At 68.5% G+C, this 19087-nt stretch overlaps 1 protein-coding gene across 4 annotated transcripts in view; it reads left to right on the plus strand.

The window, feature by feature from the left end:
• NOTCH1 (notch receptor 1) overlaps positions 1-19087 on the plus strand; it is a 44481-nt gene that overhangs the window by 12055 nt on the left and 13339 nt on the right. For all 4 annotated transcript variants that reach the window (XM_059658502.1, XM_059658503.1, XM_059658504.1 and 1 more), the window contains exons 3-19: positions 5242-5504; positions 6287-6625; positions 8658-8780; positions 9321-9554; positions 10070-10225; positions 10376-10561; positions 10791-10904; positions 11609-11722; positions 12200-12433; positions 12519-12629; positions 13281-13473; positions 14860-15005; positions 15133-15246; positions 16958-17077; positions 17353-17505; positions 17854-18082; positions 18697-18898. In XM_059658502.1, the coding sequence (XP_059514485.1) occupies positions 5242-5504; positions 6287-6625; positions 8658-8780; positions 9321-9554; positions 10070-10225; positions 10376-10561; positions 10791-10904; positions 11609-11722; positions 12200-12433; positions 12519-12629; positions 13281-13473; positions 14860-15005; positions 15133-15246; positions 16958-17077; positions 17353-17505; positions 17854-18082; positions 18697-18898 (3031 nt within the window). The remainder of the gene's footprint in view (positions 1-5241; positions 5505-6286; positions 6626-8657; positions 8781-9320; positions 9555-10069; positions 10226-10375; positions 10562-10790; positions 10905-11608; positions 11723-12199; positions 12434-12518; positions 12630-13280; positions 13474-14859; positions 15006-15132; positions 15247-16957; positions 17078-17352; positions 17506-17853; positions 18083-18696; positions 18899-19087) is intronic.

Consider the following 19087-nt stretch of genomic DNA (forward strand, 5'->3'; position numbering starts at 1 on the left):
CCCCGCCCCCCTCGCCCCAAAGTGCAGCTTGGGAAAGAGACTCCAGGCGGGAGCCCAGAGCCCTGCGCCCTGCGAGCAGCTGTTTGGGCCAGAAAGCAGGGCCTGCAGGGCCCACGGGCGCCCTCTGCACCCCGCCCCGTGCTCCCCCCCCCCCCCCCCGCTCCTGCTGCCCTTCTGCTCTGAGGGCGACTGATGTTTGGGGTTGGGGTCTGTCAGCATCAGACCTGGCTGCCCCTTCTGGGGGAGGGGCTGCCTCCCTGCCCCTCTCCTGCTCCCTGAGGCCCTCGAGCCCCCCCACCCCCACCCCCCCAGCCCCTGGCTGCCTGTGGGCGGGAAGGGAGGGGCTGGAAGCAGGAAGGGTAGGAGGCGAGCAGATCCCAGGCTCCTGGGAGCGCAGGTCACCCTCACCCATCAGGCAGGTGAGCAGGTGTCTGGACACAGGTGTCTGCATGTGTCTGCAGGTGTGAAAGGGACCTGGGACCCTCTGCTGTGGCTCCTTGTCCCGGGGCTTGGGGAGGGGAGGGGCTGGGAGCAGTTCCCTGGCACCCCTCGGGTCTCAGGGCCCCCGGGGGCTTCTTCCCAGGAGCTGAGCTGTCCCGTGCTCCCAGGGGAAAAGGACCCCAGGTGGGGGAGGCCCGGGCGGCCGGCAGCGTCCCCCAGCCCCGCCAGCCTGCCCTCAGGAGGTTGGGGGTGCTGGGATGTGGGGCTGAGGCCTTGGTCGGGGGCAGAGTTGGGCTTGTTGCCCCCCCACTTCTCCGGCAGGAGCCTGGGCACCCTGGGCCTGCGCTGCCCTGGCCTGTCTCCCACAGGTGCCCCTTCTGGGCTGCACAGGGGCAGTTTCTCCTCCCGGGCGGGCTTTCGGGAGCTCCTGGCCCAGCTGCCCAGGGGCGGGAGGCCTGCCTGGCCGTGGCCCCGGGTCCGTGCCCATCTTGGTGGTTTGGGTGGAGGCTTCAGGGCCTCAGGGGTCTTTGCTTAGAGCCGCAAGGCCAGGGCCGAGCCGTGCGCACTCCCAGCCTCACCGGGTGGCCCCGACCTCGACCTCGCTGGGCTGGTTGCAGGAGCCCAAGGACCCGACTCCTTCCTGGGCAGGAAGCCTGGGCGGGGAGGCGGTGCCGAGGGGCTTAGGGGGCGTGAGGGGTGGGAGGGGCCTCTGGCCCCCGAGTAACTGCTGTCAGGGTGGCTCGGAGGTCGAGGAGGCGGGAAGATGGGCTGAGGGGGAGGCCGTGGGGATGGCAGGTGGGTGGAGTCCCGCCGTGCAGCTACCCCTGGGCGGCCCTGCTGGTTGAGGACAGGTGGCCGCTCGGCTCGGTGAGCAGGGGCCGGGACCGCAGGGCTGCCCCTCACGACGTCGGGAGACCCGGCCGCTGCCCACCTTTGGGGTGGAGGCCCCGGGCCCTGCAGACGTGGTCTCCGGCCAGCAAACGGCTGCGGCGGGTCCTGGGCCCGGGCAGTGCGGCCTCTGTGCCAGGAAAGCCCTCGGCCCCCACAGTGCTGCCCGCGTGGAGCTGCATGTCACCTGCCCGTCGGCGGAGCCCCGCCCGGGTGCCCGGCTCAGCTGGGGAGGCTCCCACCTGGCGGGGGCGGGGGGCAGGGGCGGGGGGGGGCCGCCTGGACCACACGGTCCCTGAGGGCGAGCTGAGCCTGGACGCCCCACTCCTTCGTGGCTCCCCCTTCCCTCGCTTGGGGTGGAGGGAGCTGTCATCTGTCCCCTGGGGGTGGCAGATGGCCGCTCAGCTCCGAAAGGAAAACAGCCATTTAGGATTAGTCCCGGGTGAAAGGTCGCGGCAACATCTGCCTGCGAGGCTTTCTGGGGTCGCATTTCTGCGGATGCGGAACGCGGGGGAGGGGCCCGCAGTGGAAACAGTGAGGCTGCAGCAGAGCCCAGCGGCTGGGGGACAGCAGGCTCCGGCCATTTGGCGCTGCTCTGGGCGGGCGGGCGGGCGGCTGCCGGAAGCCGGTCCGAGCCCCCAGCCCCACCTGTCACTCACCTGCTGCCTGCCAGGGCCGCGTGGGGGATGGGGAGAAGGCGAGTGGAGGAGCAGACGCCGGAGCGACCCCCTTCAGGAGGGAGCAAGGAAGGGACAGCCACTCGAGGCCACCCAGCGTGGACAGGGCGGTTCCCAGAGGGACAGGCCGGGCCAGCAGGAGGTGTGGCTCAGGTCACCCTAGGAAGCCCCGAATCCAGGCAAACATTGGGTGCGACTTCCCTCGCCCACCCCGGGCAGCTGTCCCCACAAGACACACTGACCCGCTCGGACAGGTGTGGAGGACAGAATGGCCGCCAGGGGCCGTGTGGTCGCTCCCACACTATAGATACACACACATATATGTTGATTTCAGGGAGGAAGGGGAGAGAGAGGAACTTCAATGAACAGAACATCATTGACCGGCTGCCTCCTGCACGCCTCCTACTGGGGATGGAGCTCAGAACCCGGGCCTGTGTCCTGACTGGGAATCGAACCGTGACCTCCTGGTTCATAGGTTGGCGCTCACCCACTGAGCCACCTTCTTAGGGAAGTCTGGTCGCTGGGCGACAGGTGTCTGTCTGTCCCTGGGAAGATCAGCGTTGTGGCCAGGCTGGGAGTCAGGTGCGGAGGAGAGCGGTGCGGGGCTGGAGCCACCCGGAGCTGGAGCCTAGGGGCCAGGCAGGCGCGGCCTCGGGACTGGCCCAGGCCCAGGCCCAGACCTGCTCACCTGGCGCCCTCCCTTCCTGGCTGCACCTGGAGCCCACCCTCCGCCCCCAAGCACCTGCCTCAGCTCCCGTCCCACCTCCAGGGCGGCTCCTCCCTGGGGGCCCTGCCTGTCCCAGAGCTGGGGGCGGGGGGCGGCTGTGCCCAGGCCCTGCCCCAGGGCGGGCAGCATGCCTTCACGGTGCGTCCACCAGGCCTGGCGGGAGCAGAGACAATGGGCCCTCTCAGCTGCTGTTCCCCAAGGAGGAGCCTCCCGCTCCCCCGCTGGGGTTGGCGGCCGTGCGCCCGGCTGGGAGCAGCTGCCGCCGCGTCCCCTGCCACAGGCACCTGCTCCCGCCGCCTTTGTCCACTGCTGACGCCTGACGTATTGGGCGCCTTCTCCTCCCGCCAGCCCAGCCTCATACAGCCTGGCTGTGCTGTGCCCGGGCCAGCGGCTCCTCCCAGGCCTCTACCTTGGGGTCCCCGTTCAGGACTGGGTGGCACGAGGGCCGAGAGGGGGTGTTTCCTGGGACGCTGCCCCAGGGCTCGAGGGTTCAGTCATATCTGGGCAGGGCTTTCTGGTCCATTTGGGGGACACCCAGTGTCCAGACACATCAGGGTGCTGAGCGGGGGTTGCTGTAGTGGCGGGGTCCCCGCGGTGCCCCCAGGACCAGTGACAGAGGCCTGGCCCACAAAATGTAGGGCACCGGGCAGCCTCTCCTCCCCTTGGAGCTGGGGGGGCCGAGAGGGAGAGGGAGGCGGGACCGGGCAGCTCCCACCGCTGGGATGGGCAGTGCCCTCTGCCCAGCACCCACCGCTGCCCGCTCTGCCGGCCGCTCGGAAAGAAAAAAGAGCCTTTTCTCCCAGTGGGAGCGGTAGCCAGCGCCTCCTGACAATGGGCGGCATTGAGGGCCGGGGGAGGTGCTGCCGCCGCCCCTCCCCCGCCCGTTCCCAGTGAGCTCAGGCCAGGGCCGCGGCCTGAAACTGGATCCACACACTGTGGGAGCCCCAGCCGCCTTCCTGGACGCGGGGAGTGAGGCTTTGGGGGAGCCCCCAGGAGCCCGGCCTCACGGGAGCCCCAGGGTGCCCCTGGCGTCTGTCCGGCCGCCCAGGCCTGAGCGGCTCTCGGCCCTCCCACGGGGCAGCTTGTTTCTCTAAGCCAGTTGTTTGGGACTTTTGGCTTCTGGCAACAGATGGTGGGCCGGAGTGGCCATTTTGCGCCCTCCCCGTCCACCCTGCCCAAGCCGAGGCCGCGGATAAAAGCCTTCAGGGGGACAGGGAGCAGCCCAGCTGCCGAGAAACGCTCAGGCCCCGGCCCCCACCACCCGCTGCCCTCAGGCCCGGCCTTCTCCTGGGGGGACCGCGAGGGGCGGGAGTGAGGGCTGGACAGCTGGCATTTAAATGTGGCCACAGCTCCAGGGGCGGTGCCAGGGCAGCCCCCTCCTGCTGGGCTCTGGCAGGCGGACGGTTCATGCCCAAGAGCGTTGAGCCCCTGTTTAGCCAGGGGACCCCCTGGCACCCCGCCAGCTCCCCCACCCCCGCCCCATTGCCCAGAGCTGTGGGCGCAGCAAGGAGGCCACCTTCCCAGGCTCCGCGGGCGGCACGTTCTGCCTCAGAGGCTCTGCCTCTGGGAAGGGCAACGCCTGGCTGGTCCCAGAGCCTCCGATGAGCTTTCCCGCCAGAGCCAGGCCCGAGGTGCCCTTGGGGGGGGGGGGGCGGAGGGTACGGTCCAAGCTCTAGACGCTGGGCCACCAGGTGGGGGAGGGAGGCAGGAGGCCCCTCCGCTCACCTGCTCCCGAGGTGCCTGCAGTGTTCTGGGGGGACACAGGCCTGCACGCCTGCCCCCGAGCTCAGGAAGGACCCCGGCACCTTCGTTTGTCCCGCTGTGAAGTGGGGGTTCCCATCCCGGCCTGTGTTGCCTGAATGTCTCTTGGGAAGACTTGATCCCACAGGGAATGAGCCAGGTGGGGGTGGATGTGGGTGGGGGTGGGGCGGGGCACCAAGCTGAGCCCCAGCGAGGCATCTTCGTCGTGGGAAGCCCAGAGGCGGACGGGGGACACGACGGAGTTCAGAGCCACCTCCGCGCCCCCCTCCCCCGCCCCCAGCGGCTCTGGCCGGTCTGCGCCCCCCTGGGTTGCTGAGATCCAAGCCGGGTCCTGCTGAACCTCCTAGGCTGAACCTCCTAGTCTCTAGCCCGTTCCCCCAGTTAACGACGGTGAAATTCACTTAGTACGAAATTAGCTGCTTGACAGTGTACAGTTCCGTGGCATGTGGCACAGTCACCATGTGGTGCAGTCACAGCCCTGACACGTCCACGTCCCCTGGAGGAGCCCCCGTGGTAGCCCACCCGCCACGCCCACTGCCTCCAGACCGGTGCCGGGCGGCGGGGCCCCCAGACGGGTGCCGGGCGGCGGGGCGGCGGGGCGGCGGGGCCCCCAGATGGGTGCCGGGCGGCAGGGCCCCCGGACGGGTGCCGGGCGGCGGGGCGGCGGGGCCCCCGGGCGGGTCCTGGGTGGCGGGGCAGCGGGGTGGCCATGGACTGACGCTCGGTGGGTGTGTCTGTCGCCCACAGCTGCAGCGAGGCCTTCGTGGGCCAGCGGTGCCAGGTGCACAGCCCCTGCCTCAGCGCCCCCTGCAGGAACGGCGGGACGTGCCACGTGCTGGACCGGGGCGGCCTGGCGGACTACACCTGCAGCTGCCGCCTGGGCTTCTCCGGGCCCCTCTGCCTGACGCCCCAAGACAACGCCTGCCTCCCCAACCCCTGCCGCAACGGCGGCACCTGCGACCTGCTCACGCTCGCCGACTACAAGTGCCTCTGTCCCCCCGGCTGGTCAGGTGAGGGAGCCGGCGGCGGCCCTCGTCCCCCTCTCCGTCCCCCCGAGGGCGGGCTGGCCTGGCCCTGCCCCGCTGCCCGGCATGTGCCGAGCTGGCAGGTGCCCAGCCCGTCCGAGTGGCCGGAGGAGGCCCTGGGCTTTCGTTGGGCCGTCGGGGACTGTGATCCCCACACAGCTCCGAGCCTCCCCCGAGTCCCCGCTGCAGCCCTGGGGCTGGGGGTTCCGCTGCCTGAGCACCCCCCCCCTTGCGGCCTCCTGCTGCCCAGGGGCCAGGCCCTAGGCCAGTACGGCGAACCTTTTGAGCTCGGCGTGTCAGCATTTTGAAAAACCCTTACTCAACTCTGGTGCCGTGTCACATATAGAAACTTTTTGATATTTGCAACCTACTATGGATTTATATTTTTGATATTTATTTTATATATTTAAATGCCATTTAACAAAGAAAAATCAACCAAAAAAATGAGTTCGCGTGTCACCTCTGACACGCCTGTCATAGGTTCGCCATCGCTGCCCTAGACAGAAGTTCCTGGGTGTGTGGGCTCGGAAACCCGGACACAGGCCCCGTCAGACCTGGGTCCCTGGGTCCCCGGGCCCCGGGCGGGGGCTCAGCCTCTGGAACCTGGTCCCTCGTTGACAGAAAGGGCCGTGTTGGGCGGCTGGTCCAGGGGGTTAAAGAGAAGATGCCGCTTGGCCCCTCCCAGCCCCACACCTCCGGGTCCTGGGGGGAGGCCCGCGTGGGGGCAGGGCAGCCAGAGCGCCCCTCTTACCCGCCTCGCCCACCAGGGAAGACGTGCCAGCAGGCGGACCCGTGTGCCTCCAACCCCTGTGCCAACGGCGGCCAGTGCCTGCCCTTCGAGGCCTCCTACATCTGCCGCTGCCCGCCCGGCTTCCACGGCCCCACCTGCAGGCAGGACGTGAACGAGTGTGGCATGAGCCCCCCGCCCTGCCGCCACGGGGGCACCTGCCTCAACGAGGTCGGCTCCTACCGCTGTGTCTGCCGCGCCACCCACACCGGCCAGCACTGCGAGCTGCCCTACGTGCCCTGCAGCCCCTCCCCCTGCCAGAACGGGGGCACCTGCCGGCCCACGGGCGACACCACGCACGAGTGCGCCTGCCTGCCAGGTACGCCGGCCGCCTCTGCCGGGGCGGGGGGCGGCGGGCGGGGTGAGCAGGGGGTGCGCCCCAAGCGCGCATCAGAAGGTGGCCCTGGGTGTGTCGTGCGGGTTGGTCTGGAGTAAGGAAGAGCGCGAGGAGCACGGCGTAGGGCCAGCCGCCACCCCAGGCCCCCACCTGCCCGTTTCTGACGGGTGGGCGTCGCTGTGACTGGACAGCTGGGCCCACAACCCCCAGGGGCCCCAGGACCCCCTGGCCGAGTCTGGCTGGGCCTCCTTGGCATTCCCTCTGAGCAGCAGGCACCGCCTCTCTGGAGTCCCCTCATCTTGGGGTCCCTAGAGCCCCGTGCACGGCGCAGAACTCCCGGCTGTGGGAGCTCTCACCCATGCAACCCGGGGCTTCCCCTGGCTCCTGGGGGTGGGGCTGGCCCTCCCTCCTGTCTCCTGGGCTCCCATGGGTGCGGTGGGGGCCCCGGCGGGCACCAGAACCCCTTCTGTCCCCCCAGCAGGCCCGCAGCACCAGGTCAGACTGGTCTTTCCATCATAGTTTATCTCGGTTGCTGGCGACATAAAAATGATAACAAAACCTTTGCTCTGTCAGTTGCAGACGGGGAGGTGGGACCCCAGCACGGGAGTGGGTGGGGTGTGGTTCCTCGGGGGCACAGCGCCCGGCTGACCCGGGGATGACCTGGGAGTGGCCCCAGCCCCCACGCCACCCGCCAGACTGGGCCCTGCAAAGAGGAAGTGTGTTCTCGGCCGTCACGCCCGGCCTCACCGCAGCGCTGCCTCTTCGTGCGGACGCCAGGCACGGGCTTCCTGCGCGCACAGGGCGCCCCGCCGCCCGCCAGCCTCCCTCCCGCCAGCCTCCCTCCCGCCAGCCTCAGCGGCTGCTCCGCGGTCTCTGGGGAGTGAGGGCTCAGCCCTCCGGCCAGGCCCACCCCAGGCTCTCAGTTCAGATACCTTCTTGGGGGCTGTGTGACCTCGAGCCGGGGCCTCCGTGCTGGCCCTGCCTGGGCGGGTGGGGGAGCCCTGGTCGGGGTGAGCCCAGCTCTCCAGCCCTCCAGCCCACCCACTTTAGAAGGAGATCCTTTGGGGTGCGGGGCCCCCCAACATAGCAGGAAGCAGAACATGGGCCCTGACTCTGATGTGGGGTGCTCCCAAACCACTCTGACTTCCATTTGGCTTTTGCTCCAGGAGCTGGGGCGGGGGGGCACTCGGTCTCTAAGGGCAGGGTGTTCAGAGGCTGGGGGGCGGCGGGGAGGCGGGAAGTTAATGGGTAACTGGCTGCAGTTTGGCTGTTGCCAGACACACCTCTCTGGGCTGATCATTGACCGCGGGAGGCGTGTGCTTAACAGTTGACGGGCAGGGAGCCCCGCGGAGGTCGGCCCCAGGTTGGGAGGAGCTGGGCACAGCGGCTCTGGGCGCCCCTAGGACTGCCCACCTGGTCCTGCCCACACCACTGCCCAGCTTGGAGGCCCCCATCCCCTGTGGCTCCTGTCCAGTGGGGTACCCGTGGGCCAGCGCCCCTGCACAGCGCCTGGCCTGCAGGCAGTGCCCGGCCACGGAGCCACTAGGCACTCCCGGCCACGGAAGGGTTTCTTGGGGACCCTCAGAACGTGTGCCCATGAATCTGTCCAACTGCCCTTTTTAAAATATATATATATATATATATACACACACCATATACATGTATGTTTTTATTGATTTCAGAGAGGAAGGGAGAGGGGGAGAGAGAGAGAAAAACATCAACGATGAGAGAGAATCGTGGATCGGCTGCCTCCTGCACGCCCCACACTGGGGATCAAGCCCGTAACCAGGCCATGTGCCCTGACCAGGAATTGAATGTGACCTCCTGGTTCATAGGTCGACACTCAACCACTGAGCCACGCCAGCCGGGCCTAACTGCCCTTTACAGACGGTTCCTTGGAGAGAAACGTGCTGCTTGGTCACAGGATTGGGGAGGGCAGGGATGGGGGATGGACCCCAAGGCAGCGGGCGCCGCAGGGCAAGGGCTGACCGGGCCCCGGGCGCTCTCGCCACAGGCTTCACCGGCCAGAACTGCGAGGAGAACGTCGATGACTGTCCGGGAAACAGCTGCCAGAACGGGGGCACCTGCGTGGACGGCGTGAACACCTACAACTGCCGCTGCCCGCCCGAGTGGACAGGCACGTGCCCTGGGGCAGCGGGCGGCGCCCCCTCCCGTCACACTGCTGCCCACGGGAGGCGGCGGTGAGGCCCGAGAGCCCCGGCCCGCCAGGAGGACGGTGTGACCTGGGGCAGCCCCTCTGCCCATGACCAGGGTCTGAGCCGCCCCCCCCAGGGGTCAGCGTAGATGTGGGCATTGGCAGCCCGGGCCCAGGCAGCCCTGTGCCAGAATCCAGTCCCCAGGTTTGAGCCCAGCTGGTTGCGTAGGACCTAGGGACGCTGGTCAGCGATGCAGCCCCGGCCCTTGGGGCCCACCGTTCGGAGGGGATGGCAGGCACGTGTGGGCCCCAGTGCACCTGTGTGCACAGTCAGAGCAGAGATAGAAGCCACCTGGTGCCCGTGGCGAAGGGGAAGACGTGACTCAGGCTGGCACGGAGTGGAGGAGCCCTGGAAGGCTTCCTGGTGGAGGCGGACCCTGCGCCTGGAGGGTGGGGTCTCTGCTGGGGTGGAGGGTCTGGAAGCAGCCGCCCACCCGGCCCAACGGTCCCGGTGCCCCGCAGGTCAGTACTGCACCAAGGACATGGACGAGTGCCAGCTCATGCCCAACGCCTGCCAGAACGGCGGCACCTGCCACAACACCCAGGGCGGCTACAACTGCGTGTGCGTCAACGGCTGGACGGGCGAGGACTGCAGCGAGAACATCGACGACTGCGCCAGCGCGGCCTGCTTCCACGGCGCCACCTGCCACGACCGCGTGGCCTCCTTCTACTGCGAGTGTCCCCACGGCCGCACAGGTGAGGGCGGGTGCCGTGACACCGGCCTCCGCGGGCCAGGCCTGGCGCCCATCACCTCACCCAGACGCACGGCTGGCTTTGCAGGGCCCCCAGGGAGGATGCGAAGGGGCCTTTCTGGAGTGAAGAGGGGCAGGGGCTGCCCACGGTCAGGCCCGCTGGGGATTAACCCGCGTGTCCTGGGACACTCAGCAGGGTCACGCAGAAGCCCTGGCCAGTGTGGCCCAGTGGATAGAGCGTTGGCCTGTGGACTGAAAGGTCCCAGGTTGGATTCCGGTCAAGGGCACCTGCCTGGGTTGCAGGCTCGATCCCCAGTAGGGGGCGTGCAGGAGGCAGCCGGTCAATGGTCCTCTCGTCATTGATGTTTCTCTCTCCCTCTCCCTCTCCCTTCCTCTCTGAAATCAATAGAAAAATATTCTATTTTAAAAAGCATCGCAGTGGGAGGCCCTTCCCCAGTGGGTCTGGGTGGGGTAGAGCGGGGGGTGGGGCAGTGCCCGCTGATGCCGACGCTCCGCCAGGTCTGCTGTGCCACCTCAACGACGCCTGCATCAGCAACCCCTGCAACGAGGGCTCCAACTGCGACACCAACCCCGTCAACGGCAAGGCCATCTGCACCTGTCCCTCGGGGTACATGGGGCCGGCCTGCAGCCAGGACGTGGACGAGTGCTCGCTGGGTACGCGCCGGGCGGGGCGGGCGGTGACGGGGCAGCCGGGAGCTCTGCCCTCGGAGGGTCCCCGGTCTGATGGGGGAGGCGGGCAGGTCCCTCCCAGGCTGTTGGAGGCTGGGGTGCCGGGAGCAGCCCCTGACCGCTCTGTGCCCCCAGGTGCCAACCCCTGTGAGCACAAGGGCAAGTGCATCAACACACTGGGCTCCTTCGAGTGCCGGTGCCTGCAGGGCTACACCGGCCCGCGCTGCGAGATCGACGTCAACGAGTGCGTCTCGAACCCGTGTCAGAATGACGCCACCTGCCTGGACCAGATCGGGGAGTTCCAGTGCATCTGCATGCCCGGTGCGTGGGCCGCTGGGGGAGCTGAGGGGGGGGCAGACGGCCCCCAGCCCCCGTGCCGCCCGGGCCACAGACGAAGCCAGCATCCGGGGAGACCGAGGAAGGCCCAGCCTGCGGGGCAGAGCAGAGCGCGGGCACTGGGGGGTGGGCCCAGGCGCCCGGGGCTGCAGGTCGGGTGTGGGCGTCTCTTTCTGGGCCAGAACGTTCACGGCCCCTGCTACCCCCCGCCCAGGCTACGAGGGTGTGCACTGCGAGGTGAACCGGGACGAGTGTGCCAGCAGCCCCTGCCTGCAGAACGGCCGCTGCCTGGACAAGATCAACGAGTTCCAGTGCGAGTGCCCCACAGGTGCGCCGCCCGCCGCAGGGCTGTCCCAGCCCGGCCCTCCGTGCCTCGGGGACAGGCCGAGCCCTGACATCTCCCTGTGGTGGCCCCGTCCCAGCCCGGGCCTCATTCTGCAGGACCCCTGCCTGTCCTCCCCCTCAGAAATGGATGGGGGCGTCCCGGCCGGGGCGCATTACCCCTAACCGTGCTGGGTGTGCTTGCAGGGGTCGCAGAGCCGGGGGGCCAGAGATGCGCCTTCTTGCTGCTGGGGTTCCCTGGAAGGGAGGGCACCCGGGGACCCTGGAGGGGTTGGGTAGGAGGAGGCACCAGCCCAGCTCTGGGGGCTCCTGGCTGGCAGGGAGGGCGCCATGGACAGGGGGGCTCCTGGAGCCCCAGGAGGCTGAGTCTGTCCCATGGAAGCAGGTCAGAGCCTTGAGCTCCTGAGGTGCAAATCGGCCTCCCCAGACACCATGGGGAACCCCAGTCTCCCACCTGCCTGGGCTGTAGCCATGGCAACCGCAGTTGCTCTGGGGAAAGCCCTTCTGTGGGCCCCGAGAGGTGGGCCTGGGGCTGAGAGCTGACGTGGGGAGGAGAGCGCTCTGGGTGGGGGTGCCGCGTCCCTGCGGAGCACGCGCAGGGGGCCCCTCGCGGGAACCTCCCTGTGGTCCGGGACTCGGCCACGGGCCGTGGTGCCCAGCCATCTGCCAGCCGCCGCTGTGCCGCCACAGGCTTCACCGGGAACCTGTGCCAGTACGACGTGGACGAGTGCGCCAGCACGCCCTGCAAGAACGGCGCCAAGTGCCTGGACGGGCCCAACACCTACAGCTGCGTGTGCACGGAAGGTGGGGCCGCTGCGGGCGCAGGGAGGGGAGGAGCGCGGCTCCAGCGGAGGGACCGTCGGAGCCGAGGGGGCAGGGGCCGAGGGCACAGCTCAGCGCTGACCCTGCAGTGGAGGCGTCTGTCCTTTTCACATTTTTTAAAGTATTTTTTAATTGACTTCAGAGAGGGAGCGGGAGAGAGAAACATCAATGATGAGAGAGAATCACGGATCGGCTGCCTCCTGCGCGCCCCCCGCTGGGGATCAAGCCTAGAACCCGGGCCTGTGCCCTGACTGGGAATCGAACCGTGACCTCCTGGTTCATAGCTCGATGCTCAACCCCTGAGCCACGCCGGCCGGGCAAGGCGTCTCTCCATAAAGGATGCCTTCCCGGTCCTCCCTGCCAGGGCACCAGTGTCCTGGGTCCGGTGGCAGAGCTCGGGGCAGGGGATGGCCTGGCGCCCAGGAAGCAGCCGCTCTGAGCTCGGCCCCCGCCCTGCAGGCTACACGGGGCCCCACTGCGAGGTGGACATCGACGAGTGTGACCCCGACCCCTGCCACTACGGGTCCTGCAAGGATGGCGTGGCCGCCTTCACCTGCCTGTGCCGGCCCGGCTACACGGGTCACCACTGCGAGACCAACATCAACGAGTGCCACAGCCAGCCCTGCCGCCACGGGGGCACCTGCCAGGACCGTGACAACGCCTACCTCTGCCTTTGCCTCAAGGGGACCACAGGTGCCGGCCGGGCTCGGTGTCGGGGGGCAGGGGGGCGCGGCTGCGGGGCTCAGGAGCTGACCACCACGTGCCCCTCGCCCCTCAGGACCCAACTGTGAGATCAACCTGGACGACTGTGCCAGCAACCCCTGCGACTCGGGCACGTGCCTGGACAAGATCGACGGCTATGAGTGCGCCTGCGAGCCGGGCTACACGGGTGAGCGGTCCTGGGGGTCAGGGACCCCCCCCTGGCTCCATCCCACAGAGCCCTGCTCATGGCCTGGCCTTGGGCTGAGGCTGTGCTCAGAGGTCAAGGTCAGCAATGGCCCTGGGCCCTCACCCGGGGCAGGACGGTGCAGGGAGCCGCCCAGGGCCCACTGTCGGGCTCCAGCGGCAACGGGGAGCCGCGGGCACCTCAGCCGGCCCAGCGGGCTGAGGACACAGCCAGGATCCAGGGCACCGTCTGCCTCTGCCTCCACCATCTGCCCCAAGCAAGTCCTGGCTGTCAGGGCCTCAGATGCCCCCTTAGTCAGAGGGCACAGTGCAGGCTCTGCCCCTGGGTCACTGGGAGGGGGACTTGCTCTAGTGCCGGTGAGCGCCCGGCACAGAGCGTGGGCCAGGCTGGCCGGTGCTACAGGTGACACTCGTGTAAAATGCCAGCTCGGCCCAGCCACGTGGCTCAGTGGTTGAGCATCGACCTATGAACCAGGAGGTCTAGTTTGATAAATATATATTAAAAAATAATAAAAATGCCGGCTCGGCCGGTGTCCCCGCGAAAAACAGGTGAGGGGTCGGTTATGATCCCCGGTTTAACGGGAGGAAACAGGCTCGGGCCAGAACCTGCTCACCAGGCCCCCTCCGCCCCCAGGGAGCATGTGCAACATCAACATCGACGAGTGCGCCGGCGGCCCCTGCCACAACGGCGGCACCTGCGAGGACGGCACCAACGCCTTCACCTGCCGCTGCCCCGAGGGCTACCACGGCCCCTCCTGCCTGTCCGAGGTCAACGAGTGCAGCAGCGACCCCTGCGCCCACGGGTCCTGCCGGGATGGCCTCAACGGGTGCGGGCACGGGGCAGGGCGGGGGGCGGGGCGCAGGCTGTGCCCCCAGGAAGGCGGCTGTGTGGCGGTCGGCAGGGGGCAGGCTGGGGAGCTCCAGACGGGCCAGATGGTGGCCCCGGGCCCGGCGGTGGGTGCTGTGACCCCGAGGACAGATACGCTGTCTGTGCTCAGTACAGACGCCTGCTCGGCCCTGGCCTGTGCGCGGCGCGTCCCCGGGCCACGTGCCGCCCTGAGCCACCTGGCCTCGCGGGCACCGTGCCGGCTCCGGGCGGGTCCTCAGGGTCCCTGAGACCCGGTGCCCTGTGGTTCGTGAGATGTAAGAAGCAGCTGTTGTGGGTTTCGTCCGGCTCCTCGGGTATACGAACGCCGAAGGGGCATGTTTTTTTAAGTATTTTTCATTGATTTTTAGAGAAAGAGGGAGGGAGAGGGAGAGAGAGAATCAGGGATTGGCCGCCTCCTGCACGCCCCACACTGGGAATCGAGCCCGCAACCCGGGCCTGTGTGCTGACGGGGAATCAAACCCGGAACCTCTTGGTTCCTGCTCAACCACTGAGCCCGCCGGCGGGGCAGGAGCACCTTTTACTCCTCACAAGCCCCTTCAGCCACCCCTGAGCTTACGTTGAGGAGGTGGCCGCGGAACCTGAGGGTGGGGTGGGTGCCAGGAGCCACGCCTGTTAGAGGCGCAGGTGCGGTGCGGACGGTGGCCGGGGACGGGGCTGCCCGCCTGTGCAGCGCGGGGCCGCTGGCTGCTGGCTGCTCACGGGGTCCAGAGGGCTCCGGGCGGGGAACCGTCACGGCGAGGAGGGTGGTCGCCCGCGGAGGGGGTGCAGCCGCTCGCCCTGGCCCAGCCCTCGACCGCGCGTCTCTCCCGTGTGGCTGTGCCGGGTCTCCCCTCTTAGGATAAACCCCAAGTCTAGTAAGTGAGCTCTTCCCTGAGTTCTGGGAGCTGGTCTAGCCAATTACCAAGCTGCGGGGGTGTGGAGCCCCTGTGTGTGGGTGGTCGGTCAGAAACACGAGTGGCCTTAGGGCTGGTGATTGGCGTTAGACGGGCGGGCTGGTGGGCCCGGGCCCTTCGCCCTCATTTGGAGTCGGAAGTCTTAGGGTGCAGAGGGGGAAGCGGAGCGCCTTCTGACACCCGTTACGTGCCCGCATCGCTCTGTCTGCACGGGGCCATTGAGGCGGGCAGGGGCCCTGCGCCTCCAATTGGCACAGAGAGGGTACGCACTGGGTTCAGGGCCACACAGCCAGGGCTGGTGGGTGCTGGTGCCCCACCTCAAAGGACAGAGGGTCAGAGGGGACGGCCGCCTCCATGCCATGCGACCAGGAGCGTGTGGGGGCAGGGAACGCCCACCTCGGCCGCCCCTGAGCCGCCTGGTCCCTCTGCAGGTACAGATGTGACTGCGACCCCGGCTGGAGCGGGGCCAACTGTGACGTCAACAACAACGAGTGCGAGTCGAATCCCTGTGTCAACGGCGGGACCTGCAAGGACATGACCAGCGGCTACGTGTGCACCTGCCGAGAAGGCTTCAGCGGTGAGTGTGTGGGGGGAGGGGGTGTGTCTGGTGCAGAGCGGGGCTCCGGGACAGTGGCTCAGGCCCATGGCCCAGCGCAGGGCACAGCACGCGCTGACGGGCACACTGACCGCTGTCCCCCCCTCAGGCCCCAACTGCCAGACCAACATCAACGAGTGTGCGTCCAACCCCTGTCTGAACCAGGGCACCTGCATCGATGACGTGGCAGGGTACAAGTGCAACTGCCTGCTGCCCTACACAGGTGAGGGCGGGGGGCCGGGGGCCGCAGGGGAGGGCGGGGCCTGGGCCGCCCAGTGGATGAAGGCGCAGCGGTGGCCGTGGGGTGTGTAGCGGCTTTCACGAGGCCGCCTTGTCTGCGTGCTCGACAGCCCCTCCCAGAGGTTCTGCTCTGCATGCGGGGCCTTAGGCCGGCTGCTTTCAGGCCTCGTTGCCAGATGAGCATAAACAGATAGAGGATGGCCCGGCCGTGTGGCTCAGTGGTGGAGCGTCACGGTTCAGTTCCCCGTCAGGGCAAATGCCGGTTTCGGGCTTGGCCCCCAGTAGGGAGTGTGCAGGAGGCAGCCGATCAATGGTTTTCCTCTCGTCATTGATTTTTCTGACTCTCCTTCTCCGTTTCTTCCTGAAGTCAATTAAAAATAAAAAAGTGCGAATGCCCGGGAGAGGACTGCAGTATGAGTAGGCCCCAGATATTTCACCTGGCGGCCTGCTCAGGGGTGAGGAGGTGGAGTCCTCTGCACAGGCAGGGGCCATGCCTGGCTGGGGGCCTCCGGGGCTGGGGGCCCGGGGCTGGGGCCGGGTGCGGGTCCCTGGCTGGCAGGCAGGCCCTCTGTGTGGGAACGAGGGCCCTTCCCGCTGACAGGCGCTTCCCTGGGTGCCCCAGCCTCCGTTCTCTCCCGGCCGAGGGGTCACAGGAACCGTCCCTCCAGGAGAGCTATGCAAAGAGTTAAAAACCAAAAGGCCACACCATGGACCCTGGGGGTGGGCCAGGGTGCTGCTCCCCGCGGTGGGGCCCTGGGAGTCCTGAGACGGCCCTGCCCGGGGGGCGAGGGGGGGGGCCTGTGGTTCCCATGACATCGGGTGGCCGGAGGCCAGAGCCGTGTTTTCTTTGACCAACGCGAGGGGCCTGGGTTTTCTCTCCTGATCAGTGAGGAAGCCCGGGGGGCCGCCCAGGCCTCCACCCGGTGCCCCGAGCCCCTGCGGCAGGCAGGCTGCTGGGGGCGGGAGGCCGGCGGGAGGAGCCGCCGGTGCTGACCTGCTTCCCGTCCGCCCGCTTCCTGCTTCCCTTCGCACAATTGTCGGAAACTCTGGCCCGTTTCCTGCCTGCCCGGGTCACCGTGGAAACCGAAAGAAAGAAGGGCCTGGAAAATCGCGGCGGCCGGCCAGCGAGATAACGGCCGCGAGGAAGATAACGCTTCCTCGGACCGGCCCTGCGGCCGTAAACAGGAAGACCGCTCGGGCTTTCGGGGAGAGATGGTGGCCGGCGTGCAGGGGCGCTCGCCAGGCCCCTGCGCTGTCCCCGGGTCCTGCCGCAGCCCCGGGCTCCCCGATGACTAGGATGTGCCCCGGCTGGAGCTGGCACGGCCCCCACAGCGGCTGGCCTGTGCCCTGTGGTCACTGCCTTGTTCCCTGGCCTTGCTTGATGGGCGCCTCCTGCCTGGGACACGAGAGGCTGGGAGGCCCCCACGTGCATGGGGGGCGCCAGCCCTGACTGCCAGGTGCTCCTCGGGGGCGAGGCCCAGGCTGTGCCCTGCAGCCCCTGGGAGCCAGGTGTCCATCCGGTTTGCCTCGAGCCCGAGTTCTGGGCCCCAACTCAGCCAGGAGCTCACCCGGGGCCTGACGTGCAGCCCCGTTGGTCTCCAACGGTGGGAGGACCAGCACAGGCGGCCGTGGCTGCCTCGGGGATGGCCCTCTGGCCGGGCTCCCCGGGCCTCACCATCTACCCCCTCCCGCAGGAGCCACGTGTGAGGTGGTGCTGGCCCCGTGTGCCTCCAGCCCCTGCAGGAACAGCGGCGAGTGCAGGGCGTCCGAGGACTACGAGAGCTTCTCCTGCGTGTGCCCGGCCGGCTGGCAGGGTGAGGCCGCCGCTCCCCCAGCCCCGGCCCGTTTCCACGGCACCCAGGAGGGCAGCCCCAGCGTTTGGGCGGATCCCCGAGGGAGGGAGGGAGCTCTCCTCTCTGGAGATGAGCCAGGGTTCTGAGCCACCTGCAGGGGGGCTCTATTAGCAAGGACCCACCTCGCCCTTCCTTTCCTCCTGGGCGTCCCCAAGGCCCACCTGGGCTTGAGCCCCCGGACGCGGGTGGACAGGAGGGGCCAGGAGGGGGGCTGAGGTGACGCTCCCTCCCCCCAGGGCAGACCTGCGAGGTGGACATCAACGAGTGCGTGAAGAGCCCGTGCCGCCACGGCGCCTCCTGCCAGAACACCAACGGCGGCTACCGCTGCCACTGCCAGGCGGGCTACACGGGGCGCAACTGCGAGACGGACATCGACGACTGCCGGCCGAGTGAGTGGCCGGCCCGCCTGCCCACCCCGGAGACGGGCAGGACCTGGGGATCGGAGGTGGCGCTGGCTGGGTGCTGGGGGGCCTGGCCATACCAGCTGTCACTCCCAGAGAGGCCACCTGCCCAGTCCAGGTGGGCATGGCCGGGAGGGCGCCGGTTGGTGCTGGGAGGTGGCAGCTGGCGTGGACCGAGTGGCGTGCTTCCAGGCGGTTCTAGGAGGCTCTGGGGCAGGACTGCCCGGCATCAAGCCCGCCCGACACCTCCCGGTCGGTTCCCAGGAGCTCCTCCCCCAGCGAGGAGCGACCTTAGGCCCCGGCCGCCCCTCAGCCTGCGCTCCTGTCCCTCCCCAGACCCGTGCCACAACGGCGGCTCCTGCACGGATGGCGTCAACGCGGCCTTCTGCGACTGCCTGCCCGGCTTCCAGGGCGCCTTCTGCGAGGAGGACATCAACGAGTGCGCCAGCAACCCCTGCCGCCACGGCGCCAACTGCACGGACTGCGTGGCCAGCTACACCTGCACCTGCCCCCCGGGCTTCAGCGGGATCCACTGCGAGAACAACACGCCCGACTGCACCGAGAGGTGGGTGGCCCGGCAGGTCCGCTGCGCCGTGTGGGCCACGCACGGGGCCTGGCAGCCTGGCCCCCGGGCAGGCGTCCACCCGTCACGCAGAGCTGGCCGAGCCGAGCCGGACCCTGCTCCTGTCCTGCAGGGCTCCTCCTAGGGGGCCGTGGTCAGGTGGCGAGGCAGGAGCCAGGGACCCTGGTGGTTTAAGAGCTGGTGAGCCTCCTTCCAGACAAGGAGAACGTGGAACTCGTTTCCTTTTTCACCTTGGCTGCCGGGAAGCTCGCACTACATGTCTTCGTTCCCGTTTCCTGATAGGATTCCCTTCTGCGTTGTCTATATGAGCTCTGATGTTCCTCTTGTTTTTCCCTTAACCCCGGAGTGTTAGAAAGCTCCCCTCAGGATGAGCTGTAAGGAAGGCAGAGGAAAGGGAGGGGGTGCGATGGGGTTTGCGAGTCTGAGGCCCCCAGTCCTGTGTCGGGGGCCCCCTGAGGCTGCCGTGGGCCTCCGTGAGGTTCGTGAGGCTGCTGCTGGCCCGGCGTGGCCGTCAGGCCCCCCGTGGCCACGGTCTAAGCCAGCGTGGCGGGTCCTACGCCCCAGTCACCCTCCCTCCGGCGCCTGCCCCCCTGCAGCTCCTGCTTCAATGGCGGCACCTGTGTGGACGGCATCGACTCCTTCACCTGCCTGTGCCCGCCTGGCTTCACGGGCAGCTACTGTGAGCACGACATCAACGAGTGCGACTCGCGGCCCTGCCTGCACGGCGGCACCTGCCAGGACAGCTACGGCACCTACAAGTGCACCTGCCCGCTGGGCTACACCGGCCTCAACTGCCAGGTGAGCGAGGAGGAGGGCGCCGCTGGGCCCGCTCCCGGCGGCCCAAGGAGAGAAGGGCCTGGCTGCGGGGCGGGGCGCCCGCGGGCACGTGCTCCTGGGGGTCTGGATGGCCAGCCTGGCCCTGGCCTGGCCTGTGCTGCCCCCGGAGGAAGCAGAGGTGCTGGACGGGCGGTCATCCAGGTGAGGGAG

This window comes from Myotis daubentonii, chromosome 11 (genome assembly GCF_963259705.1).
Source record: "Myotis daubentonii chromosome 11, mMyoDau2.1, whole genome shotgun sequence".
NCBI classification, from domain to species: domain Eukaryota; kingdom Metazoa; phylum Chordata; class Mammalia; order Chiroptera; family Vespertilionidae; genus Myotis; species Myotis daubentonii.